Here is a 20,051-nt window from a genome sequence, read left to right on the forward strand (position 1 = left end):
CTGTAAATACAACGTTATCTTATGTAATAAAATGTGACACGTAAGAACAGCACGATCAACTACTATAACACTATACATACAGCGCGGTGCTACCGATCACGATTATGTGTACTGTATAATTGCAAATAACATGCATTTTGTCGTTCGATATGGACGATATGTCATGTTACGTAGCTATTATGGCGTAAGATCATGCGAAGAAAAACATTTTTCATACTGCTTTTTTCCAGCATAAATTCATTTTCTAAATGCAAATTACTAAATATAATACAGTATATGAACAATTTTTATAATTTAATTTTTATTACGATTATTTCATTAAATGTTGAATCTAATAGAATTATCATAACTCAGATTCCATTAGCGATCGAAGCTTTTCACCGGGCGAATTCTCTGGTTCAAATTGCAATAACGATATTGCTTCTAACAAAAGACCTTCTCTATTTTCCCCTGGACAAGTAGACAATTCTCTCAATGCGACTGCAGTGTACAATGCTAATCTTGCACCATAAGGATCTAACGTTTTGGTGGTTTCTATGATACGTTTGCATAATTCAGGTTTTTTCGGATCGCTTGCAGGCAATAGCTGAATCAACGAATGACTGACACTTGTACACAATTGATGTCCAGGATGCAATAACGTAGTAAGCCTAGAATCAAATAACGATTATAGTTGAATCATCGACTTTCGTTCCATACGATGTCTAAAAATCAGTTTAAAAATATCACAGCAAAGCGATCTTTACGAAAGTATCTTTTTTCGAAATTATTTTATTAAAAGGAAAAGACAACTTTTAATAGAATTTCGAGCCATATTTTCGTTTCGCGAAAAGATCTTTTGTTGCGTTAAAGCATGAAAAAATAAAATAAAATAGCTAACTTCGTTAGACAAAAGCTAGCTAATTTTGGACTCGTTTATTAAGAAAATCTATATATATATATATATATATATATATATATATATATATATATGTACATGCGTAAGCTTTAACGAATCCAAAAAGCGTAATTATATTGCTATTAAGAGCGAACGTATACATACATCTCATATGGTTGACATACTTTTGGTTATTTTCAACGCATTGACGATAAACAATAGCGGCGAATTGTAATCTTATGTACATGTGCAATGTAATATAAAAATATTTACTTTATATTGTATAATTATCCTTTCTATGTATAACGAAAATAGAGTGGGTGTCGATATAAAAATATTTCAAACAAAGAGAAAAAAAGAGACGATACGCAAGAATGGATAATAAAATTAATAATTTAGCTACTCTTGTATACCGCAGGAAGTATTATAGATACGAAATTATTTTTTTATCCAATGTATGATAAATGAAAGTTATTTTACCGTGACAGAAGATCGACCAATTTATTCTTGTTTGCTTGATACATAATTTCATCAACATCCTCTTCCAATTTTCCAACAAACTGCGTCACTTCCGACGCGGTCAAAGTTCCAGGACACGAATTACATTCCCATTGCGAGTCAAAGTTTAACGGATCCTTAGGTAAAATAAAATCGTTGTCGCGAGGACATTTTAAGGTTCCAAGATGCGTGCCCAATTCTGTTGGATCGGCACATCGCTTGCAATGGCACGAAAAATATTTCGTCTCCGAAAGATGAGCTCTTCGCGCCCTCGTTGACCAAAGTGCGTGCGTATACATCGTGCTTAAATGGTCCCACCTATACATCGTAAAAGAGAGCTTTTAGGTTTTGTTATTCAGAAAAGAAGTTATCCTCTATACCGAGTCCAAGTGGAACGCACTTCTAAAAGTAAATACTATAGAACGCGTAGACACGTTTACCTACGACGCAAAGATGTTAAATGTTTCTTCGATGTTCGGATATACTACAAAAGCGCTGTTTGACTTTGCGCTTTGTATCGAGCTTTTTCAAAAATATTCGTTAAAGAATAGAAAGAATAAAAAGATGTATAAGAAAGAAAAGAAGCGAAAGAGAAGACTGTAATGCGAAATATTCTATTTACGTACTTCTGTATGGAACAAACAGCTATCACCGTGATTCGAGGTCTACCCTTATCGTCGATTTTAAAACTGTGTCTCGTATTAGCCAAACAAGAATGCTCCAAAAGACACGCTGTTTCATAAATCGCAACGCAACCCTCAGGTGGTACAGTTTCCAGCGCGTTAACGTCTATTAAGCCACAAATTTTGTGCACGATATCTTTGCTGGAGGGATCGTCTGGTAAAAGACGTTCGATATGCCGATATATGTTCATCGTTTCCTCGTATGCGTTCGTTCCTTGACCACGAGAATCTTGGTGACTTTGTAGCTTTTCTATAGAATACCAATATTTCAATTTCTTGCGCCATAATATTAACATACGTATTACTAAGAGAACATCGCACCTGAAACATGGATAACGCTAATTAAGAATAAATGAAATCATACACACAAACTAGAACAATATATATAAATGTTAAACTATATCGTTTCTATCCCTTTTTATATTATTTTATATTATTTTATTATGCTACGTATACACTAGTCATATTATTTTTTATTGTATACGATAGCGCGATAAGCGCGAGCGATTGTAACGCTTTATAACGCTCCTTCGCTGTCTTTTAAAAGAGCGTTGACACTGCTTTTATTAATTTCCAAATAACGTTTAAACAATGTATAAACATTTCTATGTATATAAATACAAACGAATAATTCTCTTATTTTGCTCTAGTTTGCTGCGATATTCAATTTGAAAGCGAATGTAAGACAGTTGTCTCTTTGTCCTTCTTTCTGAATATCTAATAAATGTATAAACTTCGTGTTACGAACAATACGATTGAACCGAACCATGTCCCTTTTAAATGTCGTCGACTAGAAATAACTAATAAAACCAATAAAATTATACAAACTGTTTTATATTCTCGCTAAAATTGTTTCGCGACATTCTCCTTGTTCTTCGCCCTTAAACTTTAAACGAAGCTGTATTTTTCTATTTTACGAAACGTTACAAACCTGGGGATGATTCTTGCTTTTATAAGAAAAGAACATTCCAGACCGTGTCTATTTTTATCGGTAAGACCAGAACAATTTGTATCGCACGCCGGCCAAAGGCATTTCGTGCATCTTGTATCGCTACTATCGCATTGTTTGCCGCAACCAACGCAAACTCTTTGATCTGAATGTAATGCCGGTCCCCAAACCAAAGGTGACTCTGATAGGATTACGTCGCCCGGATTTAAATCTCTCGATGCCACTAAATACCGTCCGAGTTCGCAGCTCTCACGGATCTCCCATGCTTGACAATTTGACCTGTGTATAGGCCAGTCCTGTCGTTGATGTTCCTTTTTGCAATAAAATTGTTGCTTGCAACCGTTACATTTCAGCGTTGCACGTTGATTACAGATCGGACAGATGCCTTCCGTTTTCGATTCCATGCTATCTCAATTACTGAACGTTGAATAGTATTAAAATTAAACCTCTGCTCTTTGTTAATCTTCTATATATGTATAAAAGATATCTCGGTACTTAGAAACAGCTTGCCATTTAAATAAATATCATGCTAAAATTATTATGCAAATCGATTTCTATGTTCCCTTAGATTACGTTAGAAATAAAATACACGATTAAATAATTTCAAGGTAAATATTGAAATAAAATGGCGAATATACTTATAATATTTGTTTGACAAAGTGCTTGCACTCAAAATTCCTTTAAAGTATTTTAAAGTTTATGATACATACCTGTAAGATAGGAGCATGAATATAGTAGAAATAATATTAAAACGAGTGCAGCACATCTTTATTTGCGTCAAGTATTTTATTAACTTTGTAATTTTCGAACGAGAATAAGAAATTAATAGGTAAAACGCTGAAACTTGCGATATCACTGCTTTAAAATTCCGACATTACGACTCTGAAACTATGACGGTCTACATACACCGGTGGTTTAATTATAGGAGCGGTATAGTTACGTAGACGCGCTTCTATTTCTGACAAAACCCTATAAAAGATTGTTGTTATTCGGCGTAATACAAACTTATCCTACTTAATTATTATACATTATTATCATTTATTGTCTGATAGCGGACTTTATACAAAACAAAATATTCGTCGATTAAAATTGGAAAAGTGCACGTTACTTTTTATATGAACATCAAGTATATCCTTGAATGAATGCATTATGAAAAATGTTTGTTATAATATTTTTTATTTACGATAAAATTAGCACCTTTCGATATTAATTATAAAGATAATTTAAATACTGTATTTACAAACGTTTTTGGTAATAGATATTTGTAAGAGTATTATGATTATATTATACGACATTACACTTATCGAATGTGCACCCATTTATGAAAAAGGAAAATATAAAAAGTATTCATAATAAAGCAATATAGAAAAATAATTTTATCAACTCAATATAAAATGATCGTAGAGTACAACAATTATATGTACAAATATTAATATGTGTATATATATATATATATATATATATATATATAATTTCTTTCTTACTATTGTGCAAATCATTCTTCCTCTTCAATAGCATAACATTAAGAGCCTCTTTTAAAAATCTAAATAATCATACACTCTATTTGTAACAAATATAAATATTAAAAGATCACTGTAACATACATAGCCTCTTACTAATTAACTCTTGCGAAAAGTTCATTATTCGTTCAATTGTACTTCAGTTGAATCACGTAAAGAATAGCGTCGTCATTAATGTATTTTAATCGCACGTATTATATGTAAATGTACATATCTGATCATGATCATCGTGTGTCCAGTTATATTCTGGTCGTGCGTAATTATCTTTTGTTTTGTTATTTCTATTTGTGATGATGCGTTTAGAAACGGAGGATATCACAATAAGACGAGAATACGTAATAGTTGCTAAAATCGATTCATCAATAAAATCTCTTCGCTTACACTTAATTTTAGTAAAAAAAAATATATATATATATATACAAATTAAAAGTGGAAAGACTATTCATATTTCTATACTAGTACCGCGCTCTATCCAATATTTTTTATTTCCCGAAATCTCGTATCAAAAATTATGAAATAAACGAATACATAAATTTTCGTATCGAATCAGTTTTTCTTTTTTTATCCACTGTTACTTACTGTTACTTGCAATTTATTTACGATTTTATTAATATATCTTTCATTCATAATGTAGCTTCAGTTAACAACAAATTATATTGCACATGATCGTAAACTCCAACATATAGTCATACATTCAGTTAATTTTAATTCCTTGTTACTTACAAAATTTACTTGCATAATCAAATTTTTATAATATATTTATTCACGAAAATGAAAACAAATTTCTCCATGATTAACAATAAGGGGAAAAAGTAATGTGTCTAAACCTAAGTTTCAGAGAAGATAGTGAAAATTGATTTTAATAGGAATTATACAAGTTAAATATGATAATATTATGATAAAATTTCTTTTGGAAGGCAATAATTTAAATGTACTATTATGGATAGTCATTTCATAAAGATTAGAAATATTTAAACAAATCGTACAAATTTATTTTGATAATGGAGATTTCGCTAGCTAACTAATTTCACTTCCAAAAAATAAATATTTGCAAATAATATCTTTTGTTACTTGGTTAAATGGTATAAAGAGAGTTATCAAGTAAAATTAATATTCTCAAAAGTCTATTATCAAAGGAATATAAAACTGAAGTAACTTATATACTGGCTAGTGTTCCTTCTTTGTGCTATTCTTTACACTGCCGTTTACATCACGCCATGATTTACGGAAGCAAATTGAGGATCGTACCAAATGCCATATATTTTTCCCAGTACATGCTAGATTACATACGATCAGAGACGGAGATTCATACTCATTTGGAACGATGCCATCGACAGAAGATTCGAAAAAACTAAATAACGGAAACCATATTCTGGTTCTGTTTGAATCACGTTGCATCAATGCTTGATTATTGGCTAAAGTATGATAATAAAGAAACAATCGTGATGTAATGTAGAAAGCTACGAAAACATCAATGGAATAATGCTCGTGTGCTGCCAAGATAAAAAATATACCAAACATATTGAGCATCCATGTGAAGGTATGTAAAAAATACAATTGTCGCGGTGTATCTGTAAATAAAATATCATCATAATAAGAATTATACGAAGGTTGCACGGCGAAAATGGGCAATGTCAATTTTAACAAATTTTGAATTTAATATCTCTCATATGCTCCTGAGTGTACTCTTTATCACTGGCTATGTAGCAATAATTTGAATAACAATTTGCCAAGTTTCGCAATAGCTCTATAAGAAATTGAGATGCGCAGTGTACTTTTCATTTTTTACAATTTAATGCGCCACATATCGCTTACAGTTATAAGATAAAGTTGAAAATGATGCAAAAATACAACTAAGAATAAAATGTTTTATTTTGATACGTATAACGAAAAATCGATTTTCATTTTCTAAGAAATGCTAAAACTTGACATTACCTTCTTTACCCGTGGACTATTCATATACGTATTACCTATAGCCTATCTATTCAGAGACATGCTAATACTTACATTCTGTAATGAAAAAATTTAACATAGTTAACGCAACAGTATGTCCGCTAAACATATAATCACCGCACGTTCTAACACCTTGAATCGACATACCAGCACCACGCCATATAACATAAGCCATAGCAATTTTATTATATAACTCTACATACGCAGAACTATAAAATGAAAATATTAATACAACTTCTTTTTTTTCATACTAGTTACTTTAAAGGATAAAGTATTATTCGCACCTTGTCCAATCTTCGGGAACTTTCCTCGGTTGACATTGCAAATGTGCGCCTGGTACTGATAAGGAAGTAATAAGCATTGTAACACATCTTAACAGGAAGACTGTGCCAGATAAAGCAAAAAATCTCCGTAATAAAATAAATCTGCGTTAACAAACATTTGTTGAATACTTTTAAAATCGTCTACTTTGCAACTTAATCTTAAATATTAGTAGCACTTATAATATACTTTACCTGTATTTGTGAAAAATTAGTACGATCAGCCATATTGCAAAAAGTATAGTTCCAGTGACTTCACACATATCAAATGCCCAAGGAATATGTGGAACGTTATCTAAAAATATATCAGGTAACGGAGGATATTTTTTCATATCAGGCACTCTGTCATGAACAATGACCATCACAAAGGCAGTAATCCATGTAACAATAAATAAATATGCCAAACTAATGAAAGTTTTCCAAATTTCAGGTGACAAATGTGACGCATGACCATCTTCTGATACAGATGCTGAATAAAATTCATGTTCGATAGAACCCTCGTTATTTATACCACTACTAGGCATCTGTTAAAATAGAAAACAAACTTCTACTATGGAAACACAATTGATATTATTTTAAAATATCTCATTTATTATCACATTTCATATATTAAAGGAACATATATCTTAAAAGATGTTTGATATTAGGTATTTAACTTTCCTTCTTACTTCATGTTTTTGATGATTATAAAAATTTGACGATGGAAATATATCAATGTATCCTAATTCAAATAATACTGCCACATTATCCCTTTGTAATTGTTTTATGCTAATATATAATCTTTTTATATCACCAATTTTCTGTAAATTCCTGGATATTAACTTTAGATCGTCTTCTTTCAGGGTCAACAGCACTTTTCCATCAATTTCCTGATCAAGAAATGAGTCAACAAATTTTTCATGTCCAGTTTCTCTAAGCCATCTTGTCACATCCTTTTGCGTCCACTCAACTATATTTTTCTCAGACATTGTTTATCTTAATACAAAATTGTACTAATCGTACCTTAAAAAGAAAAAAAAAAAAAAGGAAGAAGAAGAAAGCATAAGAAATAATTTATTAACAATTTATATTATAGCCATCACTGGATACAAATATATTTTGCTACTTTGACAGGATCAAAACTATTGAGAACTATTAGTTAATATAATGAAATATTTCACCAAAATAACGTATGAAATGAAAAGAATGTTACATTTTGAAAACATTAAAAATACAAAAAATATTATGTAACTTTTCGTCATTAATGTAAATCATAGTATTAACGATAAAAATAATTTCGGCATAGTGATAAGCATATTGACGGTAATAAAATTATTGAACAAATAAGATATAATAATAAAAAATATATTTCTATATGAATTTTTTTACGAAGAATCTTTCTATATTCTACTACAAATGGCCTGTCCAAATCACTTACATTTTAAAATATATTTAACCTATATAAATACCATTAAATACGACATACCTTAAAAACTTAATTTATGGATTATCAAAGCTATGTATCACAATTTTTTCGTGCGTTTATTGTACATAATGAATATATATCATGAATATCATAGTCTTATTGTCAAACGAAACCATACATTGGCAGTATTTGTAAATAAACCAATCCAGCCAGAACCATTGATCAGAATGCTGCGATCACAGTTGAACGCGTTCATCACTTTTAACAGTTCTTACTTCTTCGATTTAGAGTATGGTGTACATATCTCTTATGTACATATCTCGGCAAACTTCACAGTTACTTTATGCAATTTCAATTCAAAATTATGCTGATCATATTAATAAATTTACTTGAACGATAACACGCATATTCATGAAACAAAATGATCTAAACAAAATGAAAATACATCAAAATAACATTAAAATGAAATAAATAATGTAGATTTGAATTTCTACAAGTAATTGAATTGTTACATTAAAATATCAAATATAAACCGTCCTGTTCAATATTTTAATTTCCAACCACATAATAGTGACTTTTCATTTTTACGATACGTATGTATAAAAGGCTATTATATGTAATTCTCTTATGATACCGTAGTTAATATGACGATTAATATGATATACATATATTTCTGCTCTAATTTTGAATTAGAATAAAATGATTCCTAATTTTCTTTTGAAAACACTATATTAAAAGATAGTGACCCTTCACTTTTGGATTTATATTTATACAATCGATATATCTATCGATTTTGATCTCGATTCACGATTTGTTTACAGTTAATAGTTGCATGACGTTGGCATTAGTGACGTTGTTCACGATCAGGGTGCAACAGAATTACAAAAGTACCGTATTATCATGCAATGGCGTGTTCTAAGTTCACTTAAACACAGTAAAATAGTCTGTAACTGTAACTTTACAGTGGGGGCGACGTATCGTTTGTTAATAAGCTCAATCATTGTGATCTCTGACGTATTTTTCATTCTTCTTCTTAGTTGTATATAAACATAATCGACAGCGCCAATTGCACATCAGACCTAAACTAATAGCATTCGGTGCTGAGTTGGCAGTCTTGACGACGACAACTCTGTAACTGTACTGTATATTGAATGATACCGTGAATTCAAAGTGGAGTTTAGTAATGAATGTACTTAAACCATATACTTAAAGATTGTAATTTAATGAGCTATGGGCGGCCAAAAATTTCAATACGACGAAAGTGGTGGGACATTTTTTTACTTTCTACTATCATTCTCGGCCCTCCTTCAAATACCTGTAACATATTATTTTTGGCCACGTTATCCCAAACAAGGTTAGCTCCACACGAATCTATTTAGATTAACATAGAAAATAAGTGATATTACGATAACGTTCTATGTTCATACGTACTTTCAACCGAGTTATGTAATTTTACCATGTTTTACATTTACTCTTTTCATTATCACATTCACTTCATAATGTTGTGCCAAGGGATTAATGTGCTCTTAATTATGAATATTACGTTACTAATTTTCTAATGTTCTCGATAATATTTCAGAGCGCATAATATTTGATCGCTTTTCGGAAAAACATTCAAGGTTCCTTAATATTCCGATTTTCCGCTCAAATTTGAATAATGTATTCCTATAAAAAAAGTATTTTATATGTATATGTACACATATATATTTTTCAACGGATTCCATCGGTTTTACGTTTTTAAGATAGATTTTTTAAATTAGGCAATATTTAAATAAAATATTATATCAGTAAATAATTATAATTCACAATATGCACAAATAAGCACTGTTTTTTATTCTCTAACAATTTCAAACAAATTACTATGTTGTTTCAAATAAATTTTAATTATATAAAATTTTATAAATATTCTGTTCTTAATAATTTTAAAACTTGGTATTATGTGAAATTTAATCTTTTTCATGTTTTTCATATAATTAATTACGTACTATTGGTAATAATAAGGTGAATGGTACATATAATAATTATTATTATTATTTATAAATAGATCCTGATCAAGAAGCAAAAGAGTGTCAATGCGATGGATGTAAAAAGAAAAAGATTGTCCTACGACTTAATAAACCTTGGAAAGAAACCAAAGCACTATTTGAGTAACTATCTTTATATATATATCTTAATTGCATATAAAGTTTAGACGTTTAAAATGTTATTTACATCATTGTAGCAAATTTCTTATCATCCTTGGATGGATAATCCTTATCTTTTTGACATATAAGGTATCACAATTCGATTATGAAATGGCTAATTTTGATCCATTTGAAATACTTGGTGTTTCCTCTGTAAGTACGATTAATTCAATTTAAAAAGTATCAATTTCATTTATTATACATCTATATCTACTTAACATTTATGATATTATTATTATTTATAGAGCTCATCTCAAAGTGACATTAAAAAAGCATATCGCAAATTATCTTTAATTCTTCATCCTGATAAAGAAACTGGGAATGAAAAAGCTTTTATGAGGTTAACCAAAGGTTAGAATAAACATAAAATTGTGTGTGTGTGTGTGTGCACGCGCGCGTGCGCATGTACAATAAAATAAAATATTATAAAAATAATAATAACTGTTCATGATAATTTAAATTGTTGAAACGAAAACATTTCTTTTCACGTCAATTAATAGCATATCAAGCCCTAACGGACGAGGAAGCACGAAAGAATTGGAAAAAGTATGGAAATCCGGACGGTCCAGGGGCAATGAGTTTTGGAATTGCTTTGCCTTCTTGGATAGTCGAAAAAAAAAATTCAGTTTGGGTTTTAGGATTCTATTCGCTGATTTTCATGTTTGTTTTACCAACGGCTGTTGGGATGTGGTGGTATAAAAGCATGCGTTATGCCGGTGACCAAGTAAATACATCTACGTTTCAATATACATATAATTAAATATTAGTAAAATGTGAATATTAATAATCCTTAATCTATTATTGGTTTTTAGGTATTGCTGGCAACCACACAATTATATTATATCTTTTTTATTAAATATCCTTCAATGTCACTAAAAAGAGTTATTATGATTCTTGCTGCTTCATTCGAATTTCATAAGAAACGAAATGCAGAGATAGTTGAGAGATATACAGATAACGAGGAAGTTCATTCGGTAAGATTTGCACTATATTTTAATGGTTTTTACAATTATAATTATAATGAATATATATAGAATACATTTTATTGTAACGTACAATTCTTTTTATGTCAGGTTTAATACAATTTTATACTAGATGTAAAACAAGTGGCGTATGGCTCTTATTGTTTACTTTGAAATTGAAAATTTCTTTATCTGAAGAAATTAATAGCTTAAGGTAATTCTAGATTTTGTATTTGTTTCATTTTCAGCTTATTAAGCAGCTACCAGATCTAGATGCAAAAAACAAGACAACACCATTATGCGACTCATATTCAGTTAAAGCTAGAGCTTTAATTCATGCACATTTATTTCGTATACTATTAAATCCAGAAACATTAGAAAAAGATAGACAATATATAATAAAAAAATGTCCATATTTGATTCAAGAAATGGTAACTTGTGTTAATCGAGTGATTCTATTAGCTTATGCTAGAAGAGGTATATATTTATGCTATAAATTGTAGGTTTCCCAACCTGTCCTACGTTTTCCTAAATACATACAAACGAAAAAATTTTTGTAGTAGCAATACTGTACTTTAAACACCGGTAATCTGACGTATGTTTTCTTTTCTCCGCAGTTCCACGTTTACCAACTATAAAAACTGTAGAAAATTGTATGAAATTGTGTGCAATGATAGTGCAAGGCTTCTGGGAATTTAAAAATCCTCTTCTACAATTACCACATATAACAGAAGATAATCTGAAATGTTTCTTACTAAAAAAGGTATCATTCATTTGTATTGTTATATCATTTAGGATACTTTAATTTAACCTAGGCAGAATAACCTATATTTCATCATATATTATAATTAGAAATTTAACTAGACTTGTAATTGGTTTAGCATCAAATCAAAAGTCTTCAACAATTCGCACAATTAAAAGGAGAAGAAAGAAGACTGATTCTTAGACATTTATCAGATAGCCAGTATGAAGATGTAATGAAAGTTCTTGGAAGTATGCCATATATAGATTTTAAAGTACGGTCTGAAGGTAAAAATTATTTACTATTATTTAATATTTAATTATAATATTTTAATATTATATTACTATTATTTAATATTTCCTATGCTTGTATGTACATATTTTGTATGTTATGTTTAAATACTTTTTAAAGTAAAATATATCTTACAGTAATTGACGATGAAAATCCAACTGTTTATACCGCTGGTGCTATCGTTACTGTAACAGTATCATTAACCCGTCAAGATATGAAACAATTGTTTGGAGATGATTCTGTTAAGGAACAAACCATGATCGATGACAGTAAAATAAACAATGAAGCTCCTGATGAAGTATCAGAAGAACAAAACCAATCTGTTAAAAGGCCAGCATGGCTTAGGCAAAAAAAGGGTCAAAAGAAGTCCCACAAGAAAGGTACTAGTAAAAAATTTGCTTCCACAAAGAATGCTCAGACACAATTTCAGTCTAGCAATAATGCTCAACAAATGAATACTCCTAATGCAAAAAAGAAAGAAGATAAGGTAGAAAAAGAGTCTTCCAAAGATAAATTATCTGATGTCAGTGACAGTGATGTTGATAGTGACGGAAGTAATGACGAAGATAGTCATGAAAAGAAAGATGTGTCCATAGATGATGATGACACAGAGTGGGAGAGGTAAAATATTTCATAATAATTTAATATACAGTGTTTCGTTTAACAGAACGATAGAATATCTCACGAGGGCTTAAAGTTATCAGAAAATGACCTGTACAAAAGTTGTTTGATTCGATGATTAACGTCAGATGGATCAAAATTAGTCTTGATGCAAATCCAGCGGTATGAGATATTTTAGGGTCAACTCTTTTATCTTTTTCTTCCCTTTTCTTTTTTTCCTCCCTTTTCTCTTTTTTCTTTTCTTTTTCCTTACTTCTAACTTTTTCTTTTTCTCTCTCTCTCTTTCTGTTCTTTTTATCTCTCTCTCTCTCTTTCTCTCTCACCCCCCTCCCTCCCCTAGATGGAATCATATATTTTTTAACAGACTAATCGATCGATCTTCATATTTCCTATAAAAAAAAAGTATTAACCTATTCATGTCGGGAAACTATTAGTTTAGCGGATATTTTAACTCTAATCCGTCGTATGAAAGACAAGAAAAGACACGAAGCAGCATTTAAAAAGTATAAAGAAATACACGGCACTATGAGCATTCTTCTGAAAGCAAATTTTTAATAACTTTAATCCCTCGTGAGATATTCTACTGTTTCCATTTAAGCAGAACGCTTTGTATACAGGGTGGGGCGGTAATCGTAGTACAACCGAGCAGAGAGTGATTCTGCGTGAAAAAAATAAGTCGAAAATATAGAATAAAATTGTTTCATATGACGCTTCGTTTCTCCCGTAATTACTAATTAATGTTTGTATGAACAGATTTCAGCAAAGAATTTCAAAGAGAGAGAAAGTTTTAGAAGGAAGAAGCAATATATCACATGAAGTTCATTGTCCATTCTTTCCTGATGTGAAACAGGAATATTGGTGGGTTTACATCTGTGATCGCAAGAGTCAAACTTTACTAACAACTCCTATTTATGTTACGTCGTTAGCAGATTTTGAAGAAGTTCAGTTGAAATTTACAGCGCCCCGGTGGCCAGGTGTTTATACATTTACTGTATGTTTACGTAGCGATTCTTATCTTGGCTTTGATCAAGCTCAAGATATTAAGGTATGTAATGAAATTTTGTTTATATTATATAAGCGAAAATTTCAGTATTATTGTTACTTTATGATTATTACAAAAATATTTGTTTGCAGTTGGATGTGAAGGAGGCACCAGAAGTACCTATGGAACATCCTCAATGGGATATTTCAGATGAAGAAACTGTGGAAGATGTAGATGCAGCTGATGAACATTCCGAGTATACAACTGACGAAGATATCAGTGACAATGAATAATATCTGTTTCTCGCGGAAGATTTGATAAATAGATATTAAAAAAAGTTCGCATTTTTCCTCTTTTTTTACTTGTCAAGTTAATGTACAATGAACTTTTATATGTGAAATTGCATAATTGTTAATGTACGTGGACAATCTAGAAAAATAGTATAGCGTGTAAGGTTTTTCAGTGAAGAGAAAGTAATAGTAAATGAAAATCATATTTATTTTAACATTGTTGTTTAATCCTCAGTTTAGGATGTATATACAGTCTTTTTAATAAAACGCGTTTTAAGATATAATAGTATTATTTTTCGCCTGGTGTTAATTTCTCTATAAGTGAAAGTCTGATAAAAACGTATCTCTTACTTATTCATTCAACCGTGTAAGTTTTTGTCAAGTTTAAAGCATAAGAGCTGCTGGTACTGTTTTGTTATAAAATAGTCAGTATCGTACTGTTGCATTGGTCACAATGGATGTTAAAATTTTGAACATCTGGATTGTGAGTATAGTTTAATTATATATATATATATATATTTTTATATATTTTTATATATTAATAATAATTATATATATATATATATTATATATATATATATATATAATCTATATATATATATATATAATTATTATTATGTATATACACACACACACACACACATATAAAGGATCAATTCTGTTACAGATATTAAAAACTATTCTTATATACTTGATCCTGTGTGTAATTTTTAAAATAGGTACGTTAAATAACATTTAAAACATATTTATAAATTCAAATTATAAATAACATTTATAAATCCTATCACTAAAGTAATTTTACAACATTACTTAAAATATGTAAAGAAAGGATATATACACGCACGTATATACAATATATATTAATCATTAATGTACATAATACATTAACCATAAACGTATATTGCAGATTTCACGTAAAATGTCGTACAATATGTAAGAACAGCTGTAAGATATCTTGAAAAGATCAAATAATTTTGCACATCATACAGCACTTTACAGAAAAGCTTCATCATCATGTATTCTTATCTTGACGCTGAACTGAATTTAATTTCACTGCGCATATACATGTGTACATGCTTATATATTACTATCATACGTTTCGTGTCCTCACAGTTAATTTTAGACCAGCACATAAAATAAAATTTTGGTATTCCCCTAATAGAATATCTTCAACACCTTTCATACTGATATATAATCTTTTACAGATCATTTAACATCATCAAATAATGTTGGATGGAAAATGAGACTGAAAAATATAACAAATGGTCCCATTTATACATATATCAAAACAGACGAAAATGCTAATATTAAATGGGGCGTGCGACATTATATTCCAAGAGCATCAAGATCACTACAATATACTGCGATCATAAATAATTAAAATTAGTTCCTAAAAGATATATTTTATAGAATTATTGTCTTATTAATTAATATTAAATTCGACAAGGAGAAATATCTTTAATCTAAAAATAATGAAATATTGTTGAAAGATAGAAAAATAAAGTTTCGAAAATCGAATACGAAAAATGTAATACATACATTCTATATTTGTGTTTATGGTTCCAAGCTAAGCAGTTCCATGTATCTTTTTTGCATTTCTGTCAAAAGATTATCTAACCTGGCGAAATAAAAGATAAAAATATGTTATACTTTCATTCTATATACTTGTACACTTATATATGTACTTATTTCTCAGATTGTAAGTCATAGTATGAAACATACGTGTAACGTATCACTAAGTTATCATATATCACATCATTTTCTGTGTCCAGCTTTTCCTTATGTTTCATACTAGATATATTTAAAAATTGATTACTATCACATTCATTTGACATTTCCGTACTATCGTATAATAAAATGTTTGTAGCTTTATTTGTAGAGGTAGATAGACTTAAATGTTCTTTATTAGAAATATCGAACGCATTAGAAGTGAGATGTTGTGTTATATTTTGAAGTTCTTCACAGTACACTGTCTTCATAGCAATAACCGAGTCAAAAATCATTTCCAATGTTCGGAGTTCTGATTCTAATTTCGCTATTTGTCTGAAAATATTATATCAATGTAAGATACATCAATTATAGTTTAATATACAACACATTCATTGGCCATATACATACTTTATAATTTCAGAAATATTGTGAAACTCTACTCCTTGTACTTTCAAGAATTCAAAGATTAATTTTGCTATTTCTGTTGGCCTTGCATTTTTATGAGAATATTCATCTCTATGCAACTCATAGATTTTTGCGATTTTATTATATCTGTTTAAAATTCAAATATGATAGTGAAACAGTAAAGGACGATATTAAAAATAGACGGTGGATTTTGATACAAATCGGAGAGAAAAAATTTTGTTCAAAAAGTTTTATCGTCTGTAAAATAAACAATTATTTGACTTTGATTGTTCAGAGCATTAGTAATGTATATATGTTGCTGTTGAATAAATTATAATCACAGTCATATGTTTATTGTATTTGTGTTGTATTTAACCGCATTTATTATAACATTTCCATTATTTGTCGGAAAAATAACTACTACACTTCTTATTCTTTAGCGTATAATCGTACTATAACAAAATTTTTCTCAATTAGTACCAAAATTCATTTTTAACATTGTCCTTTACTCACATTTGAAACATATCTTTAATACAATCAATAGATTTTACTTCATTGCTTAATCTACTGCTTTCTAGTATCAATGGATTAAATTTTAATTTTATTTGATTAGCAGCCTTAACAAGTTTAGTAACTTTTTTACAATTAATTTCCAAAGCTGTCAATTCCTTCTTATTTGTAGATCCCCCTTCCCATTTAATACGAAATATAGATAGTTCACTTAGAAGATTATTTATAGTTGTTAATGTATTTGTCATATTTTTATTAAATGTATCAAGTTTTGCGATTACCAAATCTCTGAAATATTATGCAGTATATATGTATATAAGTAAAATTTTATAATAAACCACTACTAAATTTCATAGATGAATCTGCAGATAGATTACTATATAACTACTAATATATAAAAATATATATAAAATACTTACAATTTTATAGTTAAGGCAAAAATATACAATTGAAACAAATTTATTTGTTGCCTGATAAAAAATATTGTTACTCTGCAATAATCTTGTAACGTTTCAAAATCCAACAGACCTTTTGGCAATTCCATCATTTTTCGAATTTCTATAGGGATTACTGGTATAGGGATAGTCTCTATTAAAGGACTCTCATTTTTAAAGACAAATAAATCCGTATTCTACAGGGAAATTGATAGTTTAAATCAAAATAATACTATATAAAATAAATTTATAATATTTTATACTAACATAGAAACATACAAAGCATTATATCATCATACCTGAATTTGTGATAAAAGTGGTGCTTGATTTTCAATAAGAATTTTACCAAAATAATCTGTTAAAGTTTGTTGATTTATTGGTATATCAATATCCTTTTCAATCATATGTTGTAAATCTGTAATCTTAGTAGTGCTGTCTATTTCGTATGTATTAATTTTATACATCGATGCAACAAACACATGAACTATCTGGAAAAAAAAAGTTAAAATGTTTATATTTTAAATAATTATGTGCATTTTTCAAATACCAGCGTATGAAAAATGCTACATTAAAATACCTGTTTTGATAAAATAGAATGCAGTAATTCAAATACCACAAGCTTCGATATTCCACTTTCATATTGTTTCCCTCTTTTCTTTGGATCCCATTGTAACACAACCTTAAACCATTCTATTAATTTATTTCGAAGATTTCTAATAAAAAATATAACCAGTTTAAATAAAATTGATATTTTATTATTTTTCATTTTATCAAACAATGTTATAGTTGTTACTTTGATAAGTTTGTAGGGTCAGCAATATCTTGACCAAAAACTACCTTCCCTTTTGATTTGAAAGCACAGATATCATCATATGTTTTATTTCTAATATGTTGCATCCTAAAAAATATATAAGTTAACTAATGTTTAGATTTTTATTATAAACTTTTCATAATTATATAGCATACCACGACATAGTATGTTGCATTTTAGGTAAAAATGGTCTTGTTCCAGTAACAAGTTCATAAAAAAGAATGCCCAAACTCCAATAGTCCACGGAACAACTATATGTCTGTTTCCATAGTAATTCTGGAGCTATATAATTTAATGTACCTACTAAAGAGCCAGATGTACTATCCTCTCCAAGTTCTTTTGCATATCCTAAATCTATTAATTTATATGAAATCTAAAATATATTTTATGTATATATTATTAATTATCACTTGTAATATATTTAATAAAATCTACATTTAATACAATATTGCTTACGATGTCACGTTCATCTTGTAAAACTATATTTTCAGGTTTCAGATCACGATGAGTAATGTTATTGGAATGTAAGTATTCTATCGCAGAAGAAATATCTTTCATTACACTAATTGCTTCTTTTTCACTAACACCGCAACAATTTTCCACTTTTCTTAGAACCTGCAATTTAACAAACATTGCTAATATAAACACAACTACCGTTTCATTGATTGAGACATAAGTTATATATCGATATTTACCTTTCTCAGATCGCCTTTCCTACAAAATTCCATACATAATAAAGGTAAATCTACTTTATCGTCAGGATGTTTAAATGGTAAATTTAGCCCTTTAACGATATTTGGATGCCTCAAACGTTTCATTATCTGGACCTCATTAATCCATCTTTTACGTTGCGCTTCTTTTAATTGTGCAACCTCCCGTTTGCATATTTTAATTGCTAGAGTTTTCATAAAATATTCTATAATTGCTATAATATTCTGCTTTATGCTATTTAAACAACGTTTACCCTATCCAGCGTTGGCAAATAAAATATTAAATACCGAGTCTTATTGTTTTATTTTCATTGTTGAAGAGTAAACATACCAAGCTTTTTACCACTTTTATGTATCCAAAGTTCGACGATACCAAATCCTCCAGAACCTAAAACTTTATCTAGGCTCCAACCTTCAATAAATGCTGGTGTAGCAGTCATATTAAATGCTTTGCCTAAACATTATTTAAATTATAGTTATTGAAATTTTTTAAAAAGATTCAGATTAAAATATAAAAAAATACTGTTAGCTTCTTTTCCCTCTGGGCATATACATACATCAGCTGTATAAGAAAATCAAATTGATTTTACCAATTATCACGGCTATACAACGATCATATTTATAATATATTAATTTTTTAAAAGAATAAACACCCGACATATATGACAGGTCAATACATACTGCCAACATAAAAATTTTCGTTACAAATTCTATAAAACAGCGATTATGTATTATCTTATCAATTATCGCCATACGTTATACTTTTAGAAAATAAACGAAATTTTATAATAATTTACATGAAAATTCAAATTCTAATATGATAGTAATAGATTTCCTCTCTGATAATATTATACTTTGATCAAATTTTAACAAATTCGATTAAACAATTATTAATGCTACATAGGTGTTATTAACAACTTAATTGTCGTCATTGATTAATTAGTAAGCATGCGTCTGTACGATATTGTTTAACGTTTAATATTGCCGGCAATAGCAAACAGCAATATAATGCTAATAAATATTATATCCCTTTAGGATATCTTAAAATTTGATATTAAACAACAAGCTTTGTTTACAATCGCGCGCGCGCGCGCACGCTCAAGCAGAGTTATATTTGCTTTAGCGAGAACATGAAATATGTAGGTGTAGCGGGTACTATATCTTGCATTTTTCCAAATTTTAAAGTGTATAGATC

At 29.3% G+C, this 20,051-nt stretch overlaps 4 protein-coding genes across 4 annotated transcripts; 1 reads left to right on the plus strand and 3 right to left on the minus strand.

The window, feature by feature from the left end:
* Positions 1-277: 277 nt before the first annotated feature.
* LOC132907962 (SET domain-containing protein SmydA-8-like) lies at positions 278-3,856 on the minus strand. The gene is made up of 5 exons (XM_060961420.1): positions 3,718-3,856; positions 2,990-3,424; positions 2,002-2,379; positions 1,358-1,693; positions 278-650 (listed from the first exon to the last, which is right to left on the minus strand). The coding sequence occupies exons 2-5, from the start codon at positions 3,409-3,411 to the stop codon at positions 344-346; spliced, it is 1,443 nt and encodes a 480-aa protein (XP_060817403.1). The 5' UTR covers positions 3,412-3,424; positions 3,718-3,856; the 3' UTR covers positions 278-343.
* On the minus strand, positions 3,775-8,605 carry LOC132907963 (ceramide phosphoethanolamine synthase-like). The gene is made up of 6 exons (XM_060961421.1): positions 8,266-8,605; positions 7,469-7,802; positions 6,996-7,324; positions 6,765-6,905; positions 6,535-6,689; positions 3,775-6,098 (listed from the first exon to the last, which is right to left on the minus strand). The coding sequence occupies exons 2-6, from the start codon at positions 7,766-7,768 to the stop codon at positions 5,695-5,697; spliced, it is 1,329 nt and encodes a 442-aa protein (XP_060817404.1). The 5' UTR covers positions 7,769-7,802; positions 8,266-8,605; the 3' UTR covers positions 3,775-5,694.
* Positions 8,606-9,054: 449 nt separating this feature from the next.
* On the plus strand, positions 9,055-14,560 carry LOC132907956 (translocation protein SEC63 homolog). Its single transcript, XM_060961409.1, has 12 exons — positions 9,055-9,559; positions 10,250-10,352; positions 10,427-10,541; positions 10,634-10,739; positions 10,889-11,112; positions 11,201-11,362; positions 11,599-11,827; positions 11,968-12,113; positions 12,232-12,379; positions 12,521-13,004; positions 13,758-14,049; positions 14,139-14,560. Exons 1-12 carry the CDS (start codon positions 9,436-9,438, stop codon positions 14,277-14,279), a joined length of 2,274 nt encoding a protein of 757 aa, XP_060817392.1. The 5' UTR covers positions 9,055-9,435; the 3' UTR covers positions 14,280-14,560.
* A 461-nt stretch (positions 14,561-15,021) lies between these two features.
* Positions 15,022-19,701, minus strand: LOC132907958 (inhibitor of nuclear factor kappa-B kinase subunit beta-like). Its single transcript, XM_060961410.1, has 13 exons — positions 19,188-19,701; positions 18,842-19,041; positions 18,603-18,761; positions 18,302-18,519; positions 18,129-18,233; positions 17,913-18,048; positions 17,635-17,823; positions 17,321-17,532; positions 16,905-17,189; positions 16,395-16,538; positions 15,999-16,319; positions 15,816-15,894; positions 15,022-15,637 (listed from the first exon to the last, which is right to left on the minus strand). The coding sequence occupies exons 1-12, from the start codon at positions 19,294-19,296 to the stop codon at positions 15,831-15,833; spliced, it is 2,142 nt and encodes a 713-aa protein (XP_060817393.1). The 5' UTR covers positions 19,297-19,701; the 3' UTR covers positions 15,022-15,637; positions 15,816-15,830.
* Positions 19,702-20,051: the final 350 nt, after the last annotated feature.

The sequence above is a fragment of the Bombus pascuorum genome, chromosome 6 (genome assembly GCF_905332965.1).
Source record: "Bombus pascuorum chromosome 6, iyBomPasc1.1, whole genome shotgun sequence".
Taxonomy (NCBI): domain Eukaryota; kingdom Metazoa; phylum Arthropoda; class Insecta; order Hymenoptera; family Apidae; genus Bombus; species Bombus pascuorum.

Bases quoted from the DNA above. Each gene is read 5' to 3' on its own strand.
- LOC132907962 (XM_060961420.1), bottom strand. From the start codon at position 3,411: ATGGAATCGAAAACGGAAGGCATCTGTCCGATCTGTAATCAACGTGCA. The intron at 2,380-2,989 runs GTTTGTAACGTT...TCCATGTTTCAG, and splicing joins AAAGCAAGAATCATCCCCAG to GTGCGATGTTCTCTTAGTAA. The intron at 1,694-2,001 runs GTACGTAAATAG...TACGATGTATAG, and splicing joins GCTGTTTGTTCCATACAGAA to GTGGGACCATTTAAGCACGA.
- LOC132907958 (XM_060961410.1), bottom strand. From the start codon at position 19,296: ATGACTGCTACACCAGCATTTATTGAAGGTTGGAGCCTAGATAAAGTT. The intron at 16,320-16,394 runs GTATGTATATGG...TAATATTTTCAG, and splicing joins AATATTTCTGAAATTATAAA to ACAAATAGCGAAATTAGAAT. The intron at 15,895-15,998 runs GTATGTTTCATA...TTATTTCGCCAG, and splicing joins AACTTAGTGATACGTTACAC to GTTAGATAATCTTTTGACAG.
- LOC132907956 (XM_060961409.1), top strand. From the start codon at position 9,436: ATGGGCGGCCAAAAATTTCAATACGACGAAAGTGGTGGGACATTTTTT. The intron at 9,560-10,249 runs GTTAGCTCCACA...ATTTATAAATAG, and splicing joins GCCACGTTATCCCAAACAAG to ATCCTGATCAAGAAGCAAAA. The intron at 10,542-10,633 runs GTAAGTACGATT...TATTATTTATAG, and splicing joins AAATACTTGGTGTTTCCTCT to AGCTCATCTCAAAGTGACAT.
- LOC132907963 (XM_060961421.1), bottom strand. From the start codon at position 7,768: ATGTCTGAGAAAAATATAGTTGAGTGGACGCAAAAGGATGTGACAAGA. The intron at 7,325-7,468 runs GTAAGAAGGAAA...CTATTTTAACAG, and splicing joins ATAATCATCAAAAACATGAA to ATGCCTAGTAGTGGTATAAA. The intron at 6,099-6,534 runs GTAAGTATTAGC...TTTTATTTACAG, and splicing joins AAATTTTTTCATTACAGAAT to ATACACCGCGACAATTGTAT.